This window comes from Lepisosteus platostomus, chromosome 19 (genome assembly GCF_059453375.1).
Source record: "Lepisosteus platostomus isolate fLepPlt1 chromosome 19, fLepPlt1.hap1, whole genome shotgun sequence".
NCBI classification, from domain to species: domain Eukaryota; kingdom Metazoa; phylum Chordata; class Actinopteri; order Semionotiformes; family Lepisosteidae; genus Lepisosteus; species Lepisosteus platostomus.
The window spans coordinates 5,110,821-5,126,303 of NC_142629.1; the positions used below are offsets into that span (position 1 = coordinate 5,110,821).

General features: G+C 45.8%; 1 protein-coding gene across 1 annotated transcript; it reads right to left on the minus strand.

The window, feature by feature from the left end:
- Positions 1–191: 191 nt before the first annotated feature.
- Positions 192–14,647, minus strand: znf598 (zinc finger protein 598). Its single transcript, XM_088612862.1, has 12 exons — positions 14,366–14,647; positions 11,905–12,017; positions 11,401–11,530; positions 9,796–10,007; positions 9,043–9,260; positions 8,700–8,802; positions 8,272–8,450; positions 7,916–8,018; positions 4,423–5,210; positions 3,315–3,468; positions 2,843–2,987; positions 192–2,398 (listed from the first exon to the last, which is right to left on the minus strand). The coding sequence occupies exons 1-12, from the start codon at positions 14,537–14,539 to the stop codon at positions 2,042–2,044; spliced, it is 2,676 nt and encodes an 891-aa protein (XP_088468988.1). The 5' UTR covers positions 14,540–14,647; the 3' UTR covers positions 192–2,041.
- Between the last annotated feature and the right edge of the window lie 836 nt (positions 14,648–15,483).

A 15,483-nucleotide genomic window follows, 5' to 3' on the forward strand; every position in this document is an offset into this window, starting at 1 on the left:
CTCTGTCAACTCAGTATCATTGTGGTTGAATGTGTAACGTCTGAAGAGGATATTAAAGCAGAATCACTCATAACACAGGTAATTCATAAGCAGCAAGTGAGAGCTGAAATAGTATTGTAAAAGTCTACATTAATCTAATCTTTCTATTAGAAAGGAGGACCTTGAGACCTAGCAAAACACAAAGACAGCTCTGAATTTAACCACTTTTTTATTGGCACCTCTTTCAAAATACAGGGAGAGGTACTGTTTTACAAAATCGCTTCAATGAAAAGCAGCAAAATAAACTGAAGGAAAAAAGATGCATTTGCAGGGAGCAAAATGCCTCTCTCTACACTGTGAACCAATTGAAAGAGAATGGGTAGTCAGAAATCAAGGATTCTGGAGATCCTTCGAAAAAGTGCCTTCAAATCTGGTATTGAAAGAGCTTGATTATGGTCTTTTCTTAAAGTAAAATACAGACCACGGTCTGTAGGGGAAAGCAAAAGACCAGATGAGAACCGTCAACGAGGTGGAACACTTTCAAACTATGAGAAACTCCCTTGAATTATTAAGCACTTTCTAACATAACCCCAAAAGACATTTGATAAAGCATTTGGTAAAATAACAGATGGTATGATGGTGGCCATATTTTGTAAAACAGATGACTCGATCTTTGTCATAATGGTTTCGATTACCTAATTGGCAGCTCACCTGTTCTAGATGGTAAAAAACTCCCTTAAAATGATATTTGTGTGAAAACTGCATGAAGATGTTTTTTCTTATTTTCTTTCTAGCTGGAAGAGTGTTATATATAAAGTTTGTGAGTGGATCCCAAAAAAATGAAGACAGCAGCATAGAATGACATTAAACAGCATATACTCTCAAACATTATCTTCAAATTTTAGTAATTTTGTAAAGATCATGCCCTACGTATAGTTCAATATTGTATTTCAAATGAAAGGACAGTCAAAACAATGGAAGTGATCAGGGCATGAATTAGTGTGAAAAAAAAAATCTTAAGCTCAAGTGCATTCCCAGAAGAGTTTGAACAAACGGATCTGTGGATTCTGGAGGAATGGGAGAAAATACCATCCATGAAGCTGTGAAGCCAGTAACCCATACCATTAAAGAAACCATGCACTAGGACGTGAACTGCATTGTAATGTATTGCTAACAGCTCCAGCCAAACAGTGGAAACTGCTTCATATTATCACTGAAGCTCAGTATCATGCCTACCCTGTAAAACTGGGCCAATTACATTTTTTTGAGAAATAAAGTTCTGGGACTGTTTTCAAAGCCTCCCCCCCACCACAACAATCAAAACATTTTAATTAACTGTGTAGTCTAAACCTTTAATACCAGGTTCATTCAATATACAGTGTCTAAATTTTTGTCTTAATTTGTATAAATGTTGTTAAATAAATCATAAGTTTTGTACTTTGCCCTTTGCATTCAGCACTTTCTGCATACACATTAAACAACAAACTGAAGAACTGAAGCGGATAACAAATTAAATACAATTTTTACAGTTCAATGTACAGGCTTGAAGAGCTTGATATATAAAATCTACAAACATAAACGGGCATTCCAAGAGGGGGGGGAGGGGGGATAAATCTGCAAGAACTTTACCACTTCACTTTCAAGTAAATCTTAAATGGATCATTTTCAAGCACAACTAACCGCTTCAGCTGTTCCTCAAACACGGCAGGGAAAGGCCGAGACCGTTATCCGCCAGCATGCCTGCATGCCCCCTTCTTCTTTTCAATTCTCTGGCCTCGCAGCACAAGACTGGCTGGGATAGATTTGAACCGCTTCAGCTTGTCGGACTTTTCAGAAACTACTACTCTTCCCGGAAATCGATTCAGTCTTTCAAAGGGTCACCCTTACGACCGCTCCGTTCTCGTACTGAAGAAGTACTTGCCTGACCCCCCACGGCGGGTTTTGCGACCTTCATTATTTGCACTGAGCGCACCTGTTCCTACAGCGCGGATGCGGGTTCACCCTGCCTGGGTGGACGAGTGGACCATCACGCTGGGAGGGGGCGGGGGGAGGGGTGAGGGGGCTAGCTGATGATCCTGCTAATGGCTTGGAGAGATGGGAAGTCCTCATCTCCCGCGTGCAAGGTCTTATGGGCCACAAAGTCCTCCTGCGCCAGGACTTGCCTGCAGGTGGGACAGATCTGGCAGTCCAAGTCCAGGTTGTTGTTGGCAGTGCCGGTCTGCCAGGCGCTCTTTTTATTCTTCCTGGGCTTGCTGCCGCCCTGCTTCTCCAGCACCCGGAGGTCGCTGTGGGCCGAGAGGAGCTCCTGCTGCTTGCCGGTGTCCGGCAGGAGGACTAGCAGTTCGTTAAAGATCCTCTTGAAGTTCTCTCCCAGCAGGTCTCGGCAGCTCCTGTGGTACTGCGCAGCAGAGATCAGACCCTGGGATTGGGGAAGACAGCGGGGTTAAGATCCCTGTTTAGCCTAAAGACGAGGGGCAGCTGAAAATGTTTCATTTGGACGTCTTTTTCAATATCATGAACATTTTAAAAAAATGGAATCAGCGCAACGTAGAAGGGGTACAGCAGAATAAAAAGAAGGAAAGAGCCGAGGTTCATTCCGGACTGAAATGGATAAAGAAGAAACAGCGTTTTGTCTGTTGGGACTTCCCTGACGGAGAAACATTTCTTCTCGCGACACAATCCTCACCAACGTCACGGCCAGGTGTGCGGCCCAGGAAAGCAGAGCACAGCCTAATTCGTTTGAAGTTAAACTCACATTTGTTTTGTTTTCTCCAAAATATATGCGCCTGTGAACTAAAGGTTACAAAGAGTGCAGACAGTTCATGTCTGTGTGCAAGTGACAGAATTTCCTAGACGCGCTTACCTGTCTGAATTGGCCTGAGTAGGTTTTGAATTCGTTGAACTTCGACTCGTCGTTGTTTAGGAACTTTTTTATGGATTTAATGAGTTCCATATTTCTGGCCTGGAAATTCTCGGGTACGAGGTAGGTGCCTGCAGAATACACTGGTCTGGAATTGAACAAGTAAAATTAGAATGGCATAGCTTCGGTTACCTTTTATCCACTACTATATAGACATAAGAATTAGAATCCCTAAATTACGAGATTCACTAGAATATGTTAGCTAACACTTCCCAGGAATAAATATTTACAACCAGGCCTAGAAACAAAAACTGCAAAACAAATTCTGCACTATTTATTTTTCTGCACGATTGTTATTTCTTCTGCAGGGTGGATGCAGCTGATCAGATTGGCTTCTTTGCGGTTGATTTCGTGGTCTCAATACTCCCTCTTGTGGGGAGTTAAGGTTCTGCAGCAGGATGTGCTGTTCACTTACTCCGTGACCGATGGAATGGCAGGCTCTAAGAGATTCGCATTCAAGGAAATGCCAGTGAAGCCGGGGGGAGGTTTGCTAATAGGTGTAGCTAGCCCAGGGGGAGGTGGAGGTAGGCCCGTCTGTCCTCCCTTCATGGGAAACGCAGTCTTGAAACCTGGTGGAATATAAAACAGGTGGGGAGCTGCGTCAGCATGCGTAGGCTGCAAAGGGACAAGTAATAGGTTCATTCCACGCTGAAAAGAGAAGAAAGAAAACACAACGTTTCTTCCTCACACCTGAAGAAGGCTCCACGGCCGAAACGTTGCGTTTTCTTCTCTTTTAAGCGTGGAATAAACCTATTACTTGTCCCTTTGGAACATAAAACAGCCACTGACTTTTTTTTTTTAACACTTTCTAAATGCGGCCCTTTCCAGACACCTTGGGTCGACAGTGCCAAAAAAAAAAAGCCAACACAATCAGCTCAGCAAAGTTGAAACGCCACTTGCTCGCTTTTCGCTTTGTATTACCAACCGATGTTTTAAAGCATGCTTTAAACAGAGCATTGCAAGATTTATGCTTGTATTAATTTGAATTTTAGCAGACAATAAGACTGCTCAATAGCCAACCTGCAGCTGCTTTAGCAAATCACCTGGAATGGCTCCATGGACACACAGTTTTCACTGTATTCAGCATAACCACACGACTTGTATATATTGCATACACCATGAACACATAGCAACTTTACTCATATTGGGCTTTATTCCATTTCTATAACATCTATTATTATGTAACCCTTTTTCATAACCTTAATTTTGTGATTTTTGTGATTCTTGTGATTTTTGTGAGCTCGCAGAAAAGACATTTCATTGCCAGCTCCTACCGCTGCGGCACGCTGTATTGTTGTGCATGCGATAAACTCCGATTCGATTTGATTAACGCTCTGAGGGGTTGCTACGTGTTTCTGCCATGGTACGGTGAAAACGGGCAGGGCATTTTGGTATTTTTACCAGCTTTTGCTCACTTGCTCTAAACGTGGCAATGGCGAAAGGCAACCCGCGCGATTGCCCCAGCCAGACTTTAATTTCCCAGCTGTGGGCGAGGGACGCAGCCCCACGGTCTTGGACTCTACCTGGCGGAGGTTTCTTAGGCATGAGCGCCGGAAACTCTTCTTCCTCGGGGAGCGGGCAGGGATCTGGGGCGACTTGCTTTCTCAGTCCCGGCGGCTCCTTGGGCACCACCACGCCGCTGCTGTCGGGCGGCTTGTCGGCGTGGCCGTTAACCAACGGGTTCGTTTTGGGGGCGGCAGGAAAGACGGGCGCGGTGACGTCCGGAGTGGGCGCCTTACTGTCGGGAACGTTCTCCTTCTGGGCCACGGCCGGGGCTGCTTCCTCGGCGGGCGGCAGAGAGGAGGAGGAGGAGGAGGAGGAAGATGGGGTCGGCCTCTCTCCGCCCACCTTCTTCCTCTTGCCCACCTTGGACGCGGGCGGGGAGGAGGTCTTCCCCGTCAGCAGGGAGGAGATGTCCAGCATGGTCGGAATGCTGCGGATTTCCTGAGTGGTCCTGCCGGCCTTGTCGTCCTCGTCGTCGGAGCAGGCGGGCTTGGCCCTGGAGCTGGCCTTGGCGTTGTTCCCCGGCGCGGGTTTCTTCTTGGGCTGGGAGGGACTGGAAGAGGAGAAGGCCGGCGCGGCTGGTTTCGCCAAATTCTTGTTCGCGGCGTTGGCCCAGGCAGATGAGGTGCCGCCGAGCGGCTTATGAGGCTTAATTTTGGACACCAGGGCTGGAAAGTCCTCTTCTTGGAAGGAGGACGGTTTCCTGGGCTGGGCAGTGTAGGCTGTGGTCATGGGAGAAGTCAGTGCCACGCTGGACAGGCTGGGGAAATCGTCTTCTTTGAGCTCGACAGGAACCGATTTGATCGCGCTGGAAAATCAGGAGAGGGAAAACACAAATGAGATGAGCGGGCCGTCATCGTTTTATGCTTTCTCACCCGCACATACGCTCCAAAAATCCTCAATCATTGAAAAGGCTATCAGGAAAAGGTCAGGTACGACCCTGAGCATGGGTGAGATACCGAACATTGCTAGACGGAACCTGGTTTTAACCTTTTCTGACTGGAAGGCCAATTTCAAAGAAAGCATCTCAACAAGGACATACATTTCAAATCAAAGAGGAAATGTAAGTCTATATTCATCATAAAGAACAACTTATAATTTTCAATAATCAGTGGCAGTATTAACTACACATCCACTGTAAGTGAGATCAGGCCTACTATCTCAGATTTCTACACTGCAGGATGCATGGATGCAAAGCTTCTCATTGATTCTGGAGACACTCTAACCCCTAATTAAAAGCATGATTTAGAACATACAAACATGCAAAGCAAAAGCACGGACCTTTCTGTGTATGTTGTTAATTAACACTTGCAAATTAGTGTGAATTATGTACTCGCTGACCTAAAACGTCTTAAGAGTATTGCAAAGACAAACTAAAACACCAGAATGAAGATAAGAATCCAATGAAATCGGGCAAAAGTAGCCCACTGACAAGGAAGTAGCCCAGACTAAATGTCTACTGTCAATTGCTTGGAAAGAAATGTACAGCTATAGTTAATGGTGTTGCCCAGGTGGTCTGCGTTACATCTAAAGCAAATGGAAAGACTGAAAATGTGCCGGGTAACCATGCTAGGAATTTAAACCAGGAGCACAGAACAAGAAAATGAACAAAAAGCAGACTGCATTATTTGGAAATACATGAAATAGAACCTTGAAGTCAAGACAAGCATAATCATTGTACAACAGTCTGCTGCAATAAACAAAATGTCTCCCAAGCAAAAACCCAACAAAGGAGACAGTTTCATGAAAATTGTTTTAATGGGGTTTTGAAACTGCAAATGACGTCAAAGTGGATTAGGTGCCATTCTTTCTTTGGTCCAAGCTACAGAATTGTACACCCAAGCAGACCTACAGTGCGCACACACAATGGATTTTTAAAGCGCTTTTGTGATGCAGCAGGGAATATGTGAAAAGAAAGTAGTGTTATTCTCTTGAAAGCGCTATTCGTCTGCTTAAGGTAAGAGCTCTGAAGCTCGAAAGTGTTAAAAATAATAGATGAAGGCCGGGCTCTTACAGAGTAAAGCAGTAAAGCATAAATGCACTTCTTGACCCACTATAGATTATAAAGAAACAAAAATGAAATAAAAATAGTAAAAGTTTATTTTATCGATCGGTTCTGAACTCAGCTAGACTTTACAATTTATGTTTTTCCAGTCGGGTTCAGTTGCATTTCTTAAAAAGCACTTCAATTGTGGTTAAAGTTTAAATTGATTCAGAATGGTTACTAGCTATGACTTGGTCTGTGACTGTGACTGTGGAGTGCAATGTTAACCAACATCTTAAAAATGATTCCATGTAATTCCAAAGTATATCATATCTCTTTAAAGAGCAGAAAGACATGCAACTTAACAATATAAGAAAGACTCAAAACTAAATGAGGCCCTTTGGTTTGTTGATTAGTAAATAAATGATAGCAAGGATATCATCGAGATGCATCTTGAAAGAAGTCATGGTATCAGCTTTAACAGCATGGCTGGGTAGCTTTTTCCATACTCTTGCAACAATTAGTCTTACTCCTACAACACTTGTAAGCTACTGATGAACCATGCAAATCTGTTCCATTAAGAAAAATCTCTCCCTGAGGTTCTGAAGATTACTTAGACGACTTAACTTGACAAATCTCCATACCTGAATCGATTCACAACCATTACTGTTCTCAACCTATAGAAATCGACCTGGACTAAGGCTAAGGCTCTCTGGTCCAGGGTTGAAGATCCTTACCTTAGTCAAAGGTTTTTAACTCCTCATTTTTGTTTCAGCGGTTAGCTAACTAATTAACTCCCATTAAGATTTTTATAGAGTTGGATGGGGTTAGCAGTAAGTACCACACTGGATTAATTTGTGTCTTTCACACTGTAACACAATTATTACTATTACACCATGAATTAAAAACGTTAAGATTTCTAATATTTTTTCTGTTGCCCTGAACGAACAGGCACAGCCTAGCTCTGCTGTTTCCAGCCTTTAGGAGACAGGCCTCTGGGCTAAACAGGATGTCCTGAACCTAAAACAAACCAGGGCATCATAAATTGGGTTCACTTTGACATCTCTCATGACAAAATGGCAACATCGGCTCCTCTCAGTCTGTAACATCACAGGGCGGCTCAGAGTGTTTGAAGGCTGGAATTACTCGACTTCCCACCATAGTTCTCAGCTCCAGCCCTGACTCTCACTCCAACAACCACCGTAACTTCAACCCTAACCACAGGTTACTATAGTAACCCTTACTGTAACCCTAGCACCCATCCTTACACTGTCTAACCAATCATTAATTGTGCTTTCCCCCCCACTCTGAATCAGTTCTGATAGACTTAACACATTTAACATCATGTTGAAATCAGTATTACAAACTTGCAGACCCAGCAGGCATTCAACCGCTGCTCGTTTCAGGTTCCTTGACAGAGCCCGTGTTATTTAACAGAGGATGCAGTACTTTTTGGGTGACTGATACTGCCAATAAGTCAGCTTTCTGCCTCTTTTCTTTACTCTATACGGATGTGCACTACAACCCACCTTGGAATGGATGCCATAGGTGCAGCTGTTGCCCCAAGAACTGGGAAGTCTTCCCCCTTCAGAGGAGCGCTGCCATTTACTGACTTACTTGCTTCTTTAGGACCTAAATCAAAGAAAAGTAAAGTAACATACGGCTTGATCCTTGATCCCCACAGCATGCTGTAATCTGTATTCCAGAGCTTTGAGCAAAATGACTGTCCATAATTACACACAAATGTCCAACTGATATAAAATATGACAAGTGTTGTTTAGTGCCTACTTAACCAGAAAGCAAATAACAGCTGTATTAGGAGAGACTTTCGTCCGAGATGGATGTGATATCTGGGCGACGTTCCTTTTTTAAAACGCGCGCACACCTGGGGCTTCGCTGGGTGGCTTGGTCGTGCTCCTGAGGTTCCGGCCGTCCTCGGCCTCCATCGCCTCCTCTTTGCGGGGTTTCGGGGGCTCTCGCTCCTGAGCCTGACGTTTCTCCTCCAGCCGGCGAGCTGCCACGGACGCTCGGACCGCAGCCGCGATCTCTCTGTCCTCCTCCTCCCTGCGAGCGACAAACGGCGACAAATGTGTCAGCAGGCCGGAGTCCGAGATGTCGGAACTACTCTAGTGGCAAGAAAGTGCTCCTCTGCCTTCGTAATACCAGCAGGCCCCTATCTCCCCCACTGTGGGGCCAACCGCCTACTAGCGATCAACCCGCCAATGACTTCGTTAGTTACACGGGAAGCCTGTGCAGGGGAGAATCGGGTCCCGGGGGTCTCGGCAGCGCTGAAATAGCGGCGCAAGAGCCTACCTGTTGTATCTCCAGCTTCCTCTCCGGTTCTGCTGCCCTCCCCTAGCTCCTCCTCTCGTCGGCCTCAGGGACCGGACATAGCTCTCCGCTTCCTCGTAGTCCTCTACTCCAACGACAGCAGAGAACACGCCACCATCAGGGGGTCCGACTACAAGCTGTCACTGAGCTCCTCACCCCCTGTGAGGCCCCCTCTGTCTTGACCTCATACCACATTTGATCCGTTTCACCCGGAATTAAAAAGAACTTCATCCCAAGGACACCTCTTCAGCCCCAATTAACAAAATTGTGTAAATTGGATAAAATTGGGTAAAATACCCACTTGTCCCCCTGGGCCTCAGCTCACCTTCATTCCTCCTCTGGTGTCGCGAGGCGTAGCTGAACTGCAGGTCTATGTAGCGGTTCAAGCGCGCCTCGGCCCTGTTCTTGCTGTGAGAGGAGGCCTTGTGGGCCTTGTAGTCGATCTCCGTGCGGAAGGCGTGGGTGAACTGTTCGGTGCTGCAGCGGCCCTCCTCGCACAGGTAGTGCTTCTCGCGGAAGTGCTCGCGGAGGTACTCGTAGTCGCTGCGGAAACGCCGGGAACAAAAACCCACCAGGTTACAAAAAGCCTCCGGGGGGGGGGGGGACGAGCCAATGCCGGAGGAACTTCGACACGATCCCCACGGCAGGGTTCCACCCAAGATCCTGCGTCCGTAACGGGAAAAACTGTACGCGTCTGAACCTCCAGAGTGAAAGGGGGAAAACGCGCACTGCTGACTTAGTCATTCCTCTACTGAATATGGCCTAAAAAAACATGGCGCCATCTTCCAAAATCACACAAATGACACAACAAAAAAGCCGATCACCTCTCCTATTGTAACTGTAAAAGAAAACATGTGAATGCCCACTAAAAAAAAAAGACTGACTAACCGATGCCTTTTATGGTTTCTGAGATGACGCCTGGCTTGGTCGATTACCCAACACTGGGCAAGGACTAAATGCGAAACAACAAAATCATTCTGTGTTTCAGTTCACGAGCTGCCATTTGTTTTTCAATTCTACCGACACGACGCTCCTCGACAGCGCCCAGAGCACAGGCCAAAACGGGAATCCTGGACACCTGTAGTATTCCTGTGCGCCGTCCGAATCGCAGAAATGGCAGAAATAGTGCTCGGTCCTCAGGTGCTTCAGCAGCTCGTCGTTGTCCAAGTAGCGGTCGTCACAGAATTTACACAGAGGGTGCCCGCGGTGGGACGTATCGTCGGGGTCTCCCTGCGTGCGGTGGCGGGCCAGTTCCTTCCGGTTGTACCACCTCCGCTCGTGGGTGAAGATCTGTCGGGGGTGGAAGCAGCGCACGGCAAACGTCAACGTCAAGCACCTGGACAGCACCTTAAGCCAAACTACTCCCAATTCAATTCAAGCTTGATTGTCCCCTAGGGGAAATCTGTTTTACGGCACAGTCAAACACAACACAATGACAATACACACAATCAAAAGGGAGGAGAACACAGCAGTGTTACAGGAGAAACCACAGCCTGAGGAACAGTGAGTCTGTCTCCCAATAATACTCCATCTGTCTACGGTATTTGTAAATACTTTATGATATGTCTCTGTTGTAAATGTCTGTAGATTTTATTTCACTTGTATTTTTTGTTTTGTTTCATGTGAATTTCAGGATTTTTATTTGCTGTGGCAACACTGATTGTACCCATCGGTCATGCTGATAAAGCGCCTTGAATTGAACTGAATTGAAACAAGAGACAAGGTAGTTCCTTTGCCTTGTTTAAGAGTGTGATTGCAGTGGGGATGAAAGATTTCCTGAGTCTGCTGGTTTTACACCTGGGGGCACAGAGGCATCTCCCAGATGGGAGAAGTGTGAATTCGCAATGGAGGGGGTGAGACACGCACTCCCTGATGCTTTTGGCTATCTTAGTCACCCTCTGTAAAGGATGCTTAAGTTGATTTGATTATTCCTGATTATATTGCCCCTTATATTCACGAATTTACCAGCCTATTACAATTACCGGTACTTATGCTGCCAAACCAACAAGTGAAGCAGTATGTCAAGACACTTTCAATGAATGATTGGTAGAAAAGTGTAAGAATAGTTTTATCCAACTTAAAGTACCTGAGTTTTCTAAGAAAGACGTGTCTCTGTTGGCCTTTTTTATAGATCGTGTCACATTTGTCCCATTTTAGGTTTTTGTCAATGACCAGTCCCAAGTACTTATAGTCATCGACACTTTCAACAGGCTGACCATCAATTATAGTGGGTTGAGGGGGTGTGGTATTTCTCCTAAAATCAATAACCAGTTCATTTCCTATGACATCCAAAGTAGCTGACTGTCAACAAACAAACACCTGCATGCAGAACAGTCACAATGCTGCCTTTCAGGCTACCCTCTAATTATGAAAGAAGTCCCTTTACCGGTTTGACTAACTTATCTTGCAATACTTCACCTTGAGATTTCATACAAGCAACCTTCACATTTCCTAGCACTCTCTTCCACTGTTAACCTTCACCCCTACTAAATCTTTAATTATTTCAATGCTCTTTCAAGCAGCCCTTGGAGAGCTAAGTGGATAAAAGTGGCTAGACAGAGCTCCTGGAAAGGAATGGAGAACAGAAAAGGGGCTGTCCTGATATTTGGATATCCAGCACGACACACGAACTCTCAATACCCCTTAGTTTGACAAGAGGTGTATGGTCAACGGCAGTGTCTACCTTAAGGTATTTCACACACAGTTTACAGCAGAAGAGCTCGTGCTGCTTCCTCATATGGTGCTCCAGCTCCTCGAACTTGGAAAAGACTCTCGGTTCAGGACACTGCGGGCATTCCGATTGTAAAATCTTCCTGAAATCAAGGAGGGAGGCAAAGTCAAAATACTTTAAGATGTCTGGGAGATCGCGGTCTCACGACGCGCCGCACGAGCTCGGCAAGGCTCAAACCCATTCCTCTCATTAAAAGCTGGCTGCCACGGCTCTCTCCACGCCCCAGCTGAACAAACAAAAAGGATGACGTCTTGTCAACCTGTCGCAATCAGAGGCAGGCAGAATTTCCAAATACAAGTGCTTGCTCCTACTTGCTCCTATTAATGAAGTAATAACCAATTAAGAGCATGAAGTACCTGACGGACTGGAGTCACACAATGGAATAAAATGGCTAAGAATAGGCCTGTCTCTATCCTTGGTCCTGTGAGGTTTTTTTCCCCAAAAAAAACCACATACCTGAACTGTGCGTAGATCTTGGAATCACTGAAGTAAATATCGTACTTCTTCTCGCACTGAAGCTGTTGGGAACGTATTGCGGCAAACGGTTCGAGTTTCTTGACAAAAATGACCTGGAAGAGAAACAATGTTCGTCAGGTCAGTCCAGCTATTCACACAGACAGACTCCTCGCAAGACCAGTTACGAATTGGAATGACTGCAAGCGAGCCAAGAAAAACACAACAGGTGAGGTCAAATAGGTCCAGAAAATAAACGTTGTTCCTGACTCGCAAGCGCCCTGGCAAAATCTTCCAAACTGACTGACGAAACAAGAGGAAACGTTATTCAATATGAGCAGGTTCAAATAACAAAATGATTCGGCACAGAACATCTCTGTTGCCTAAAATGTATAACCTGTAGTTTTCATTAAAGCTTTCCAAAGAAGGGCTGGTAAAAAAAAAGGAGTTTTCTAAGACCAGATTTTCAATATCTTCACTGTCTTAAAAGCTTCCTCTACAGCAGACAACTGTTAATTATTAATTTGACTTCAGGTGACCTGGTAAACAGTTACTGGATTATAACCTTCATGAAATAAAATGCTAGTAAAAACACAAACACAGAACAGTGTTTATTTGTACATTTTTTATCTAACATGCTTGACAAATACATACCATTTCTTAATTTAGGACGATTTCGTTCTCACTTTAACAGGCTTGAGCGTAGCCAGCAACAGGGACCTCGTGCAACACAATATCACGCTCCCTGGTGCAAACAGTCGCTCTAGGTAAACATCCTCACCTATGAGTTTTAATTTCCATGTTTCCTGTTATTAGGAGTTCTACCCACACTAGTGCTTAATGCATCTTTGGAAGATACAACTAGTTCAGCTTCAACCACAAGGCTGGGTCACTCATTCCAGACTCTCACACCCCTGAATTTACTACAGCGGTATTAAAATTTACCCCTAGCACTTACACTAATCAGCTAAATGGTTTTTCATAGCTATGAATAACTACCAGGTTAGAAATAATAATAATAATAATAATTGCTTACACTTATATAGCGCTTTTCTGGACACTCCACTCAAAGCGCTTTACAGGTAATGGGGACTCCCCTCCACCACCACCAGTGTGCAGCCCCACCTGAATGATGCGACAGCAGCCATAGTGCACCAGAACGCTCACCACACATCAGCTCTCAGTGGGGAGGAGAGTAATGAAGCCAGTTCATAGATGGGGATTATTAGGAGGCCATGATCGGTAAGGGCCAATGGGAAATTTGGCCAGGACGCCGGGGTTACACCCCTACTCTTTTCGAAAAACGCCCTGGGATTTTTCATGACCACAGAGAGTCAGGACCTCGGTTTTACGGCCCAACCGAAGGACGGCTTCGGAAAGTAGGGTGCATTTGAGTGACCCCATTCCCAGATGGGATATCTCAAACCGACCCTTTAACTTCCAGACCTTGTCTTTGGACGTGTGATTTCAGATCTAAAGCATAAATAGATGCCCTTGTGTACCAGCATCCAAGTACAAAGATAAGACCAGCTGCGGCCGGCGAGAGCGACCTCAGAGCAAAGCGTTGCGGGGGATTGTAAGAATGTATCACCTGTAAACCACCCACATCCACTAACAAACCGTCTGCGTTAAACGGAGTTAACCTTGATCTATTAAGAGGCACATAGTCGTGGATGGTCAGTCAAAGGTGCGAGGGGACTTGGGGAACTTGACAACGAGCTCCGAAAGCAATACCTACACAGACAGTCCTGACGCGCATGGCCGACTGGGGGACGGAGCCCGGACATGCCTGAAGTTAAAGTTTTCTTGGGGATTGATTGATTAACACGAAGCTAGACAGCCCCTTCAAATCGATCTGCCAGCAGGCCTCTCAGAGAAAACTTCAATCTAACCGCCGGTGTCGTTCTGATGCCTCGTAAGGTACCCGTGGTGCCACAGTAACACGGCTCGCCATCTTCCAGAGAAGCGACACAGGGGAAACTGCTCGAGCACCATTTTTTATTTTTTTTTACCGATTTCGCAAAAGACAGCTGGAGAGGTCCTGCGAACTCTTGTCAAGGGGCCGGACAGCAGTGTGTTGCTACCACAGCCGAGCGCATGTTCGCTCGGAGCAGTTCCGGGAGTGGGTGTACTGTCCGGCCCCTCTGACACACGTACACCCTCCCTCACTCACCCTTAACAAACAAAACCTAGAACTGGCCAAGACCAAAGAATACAAATCCCAGTTAACTAGATATTAACGGTGGGGGTTTGATAGCTTCATCAAAGTCGTTGCCGCATATTTTGCAGTCGTATCACACTCACAGTTCTGCCCTTTATACATTTTTTATTCTTTACATTCAAGAGAAACTATACAGGCACTAAAACACCCCGGTCTGTCCGCTGTCTGCTGCACAGCCCGTCTCGGTTAAGGCCTAGGCAGCCACTCTGCCACCCCGGCCTGGTGTGCCCGCAGTGACGGTACCTTGTCCAGCTCCTCCCGGCAGACGGCGCAATACTTCTGCTGACACAACACCCGCATCTTGGTGGAGCAGCGGTAGCACACCGGGTGATCACACTTGCCCACGGCGAAAATGTCGAGCTCCTGGCAGCACAGGACGCAGCTCCGCTCGGTATCCTTGCCAGACTTTTGATCCATGGCTGAAGATGACAGAAACCCCCGGGCCTCGGTTGGACAACTTCACTGTGAGCTCTCTGCAGTCCAGAATCCTCTACCGGCCGGCGCTCTCCCCGGTGACGTCATGACGCAAACCAAAGAGTGCCAGCAGGACGATGATCTTTCTGCGGGGCCGATGGGTTTCGTGCGTCAGTATAAGGCAGATGCGCCCTCTAGTGCTTTTACGTGGAAACTACAGCGGCTAGAGGGATTCCATAAAATGAAAACTAAGACAACAGGAGGAGGTTGTTTCTAAAATACTGTACGTGTTATTTTGCATTCAGAAGGCTTTTGACGTACAAGGTGTTAAGCAGATGAGTTAAATGAGTTTTTTAAATGAGTTAAAAAAAGCTCTGATAAAAAGTACTGAGATAAAGGATTGGCCGTTCAAAATAAACAGTCTGGGAAACGCATTTACCTAACGTTTTTTTTATCTTCTTGAAAAGCATGGAAATCCATGAAAGGCCTGTGGCCAAGATGGAGTCAAAAAATGAGGTGCTGCTTTCCAACCATGTCCTGAGAACCAGGTGTTTCCCTGAGATCTGGAATTAATGCTAATAATATAAGTTTTCTTACACTTCTATAGCGCTTTTCTGGACACTCCACTCAAAGTGCTTTACAGGTAATTGGGATCCCCTCCACCCCCACCAGTGTGCAGCCCCACCTGGATGATGCGACGGCAGCCATAGTGCACCAGAACGCTCCCCACACATCAGCTCTCAGTGGGGAGGGGAATAGAGTGATGAAGCCAGTTCAGAGATGGGGATTATTAGGAGGCCATGATTGGTAAAAGCCAATGGGAAATTTGGCCAGGACACCAGGGTAACACCCCTACTCTTTTCAAGAAACACCCTGAGATTTTTAAGGACCAGAGAGTCAGGACCTCAGTTTTACATCTCATCCAAAAGACAGCACCTTTTTTCAGT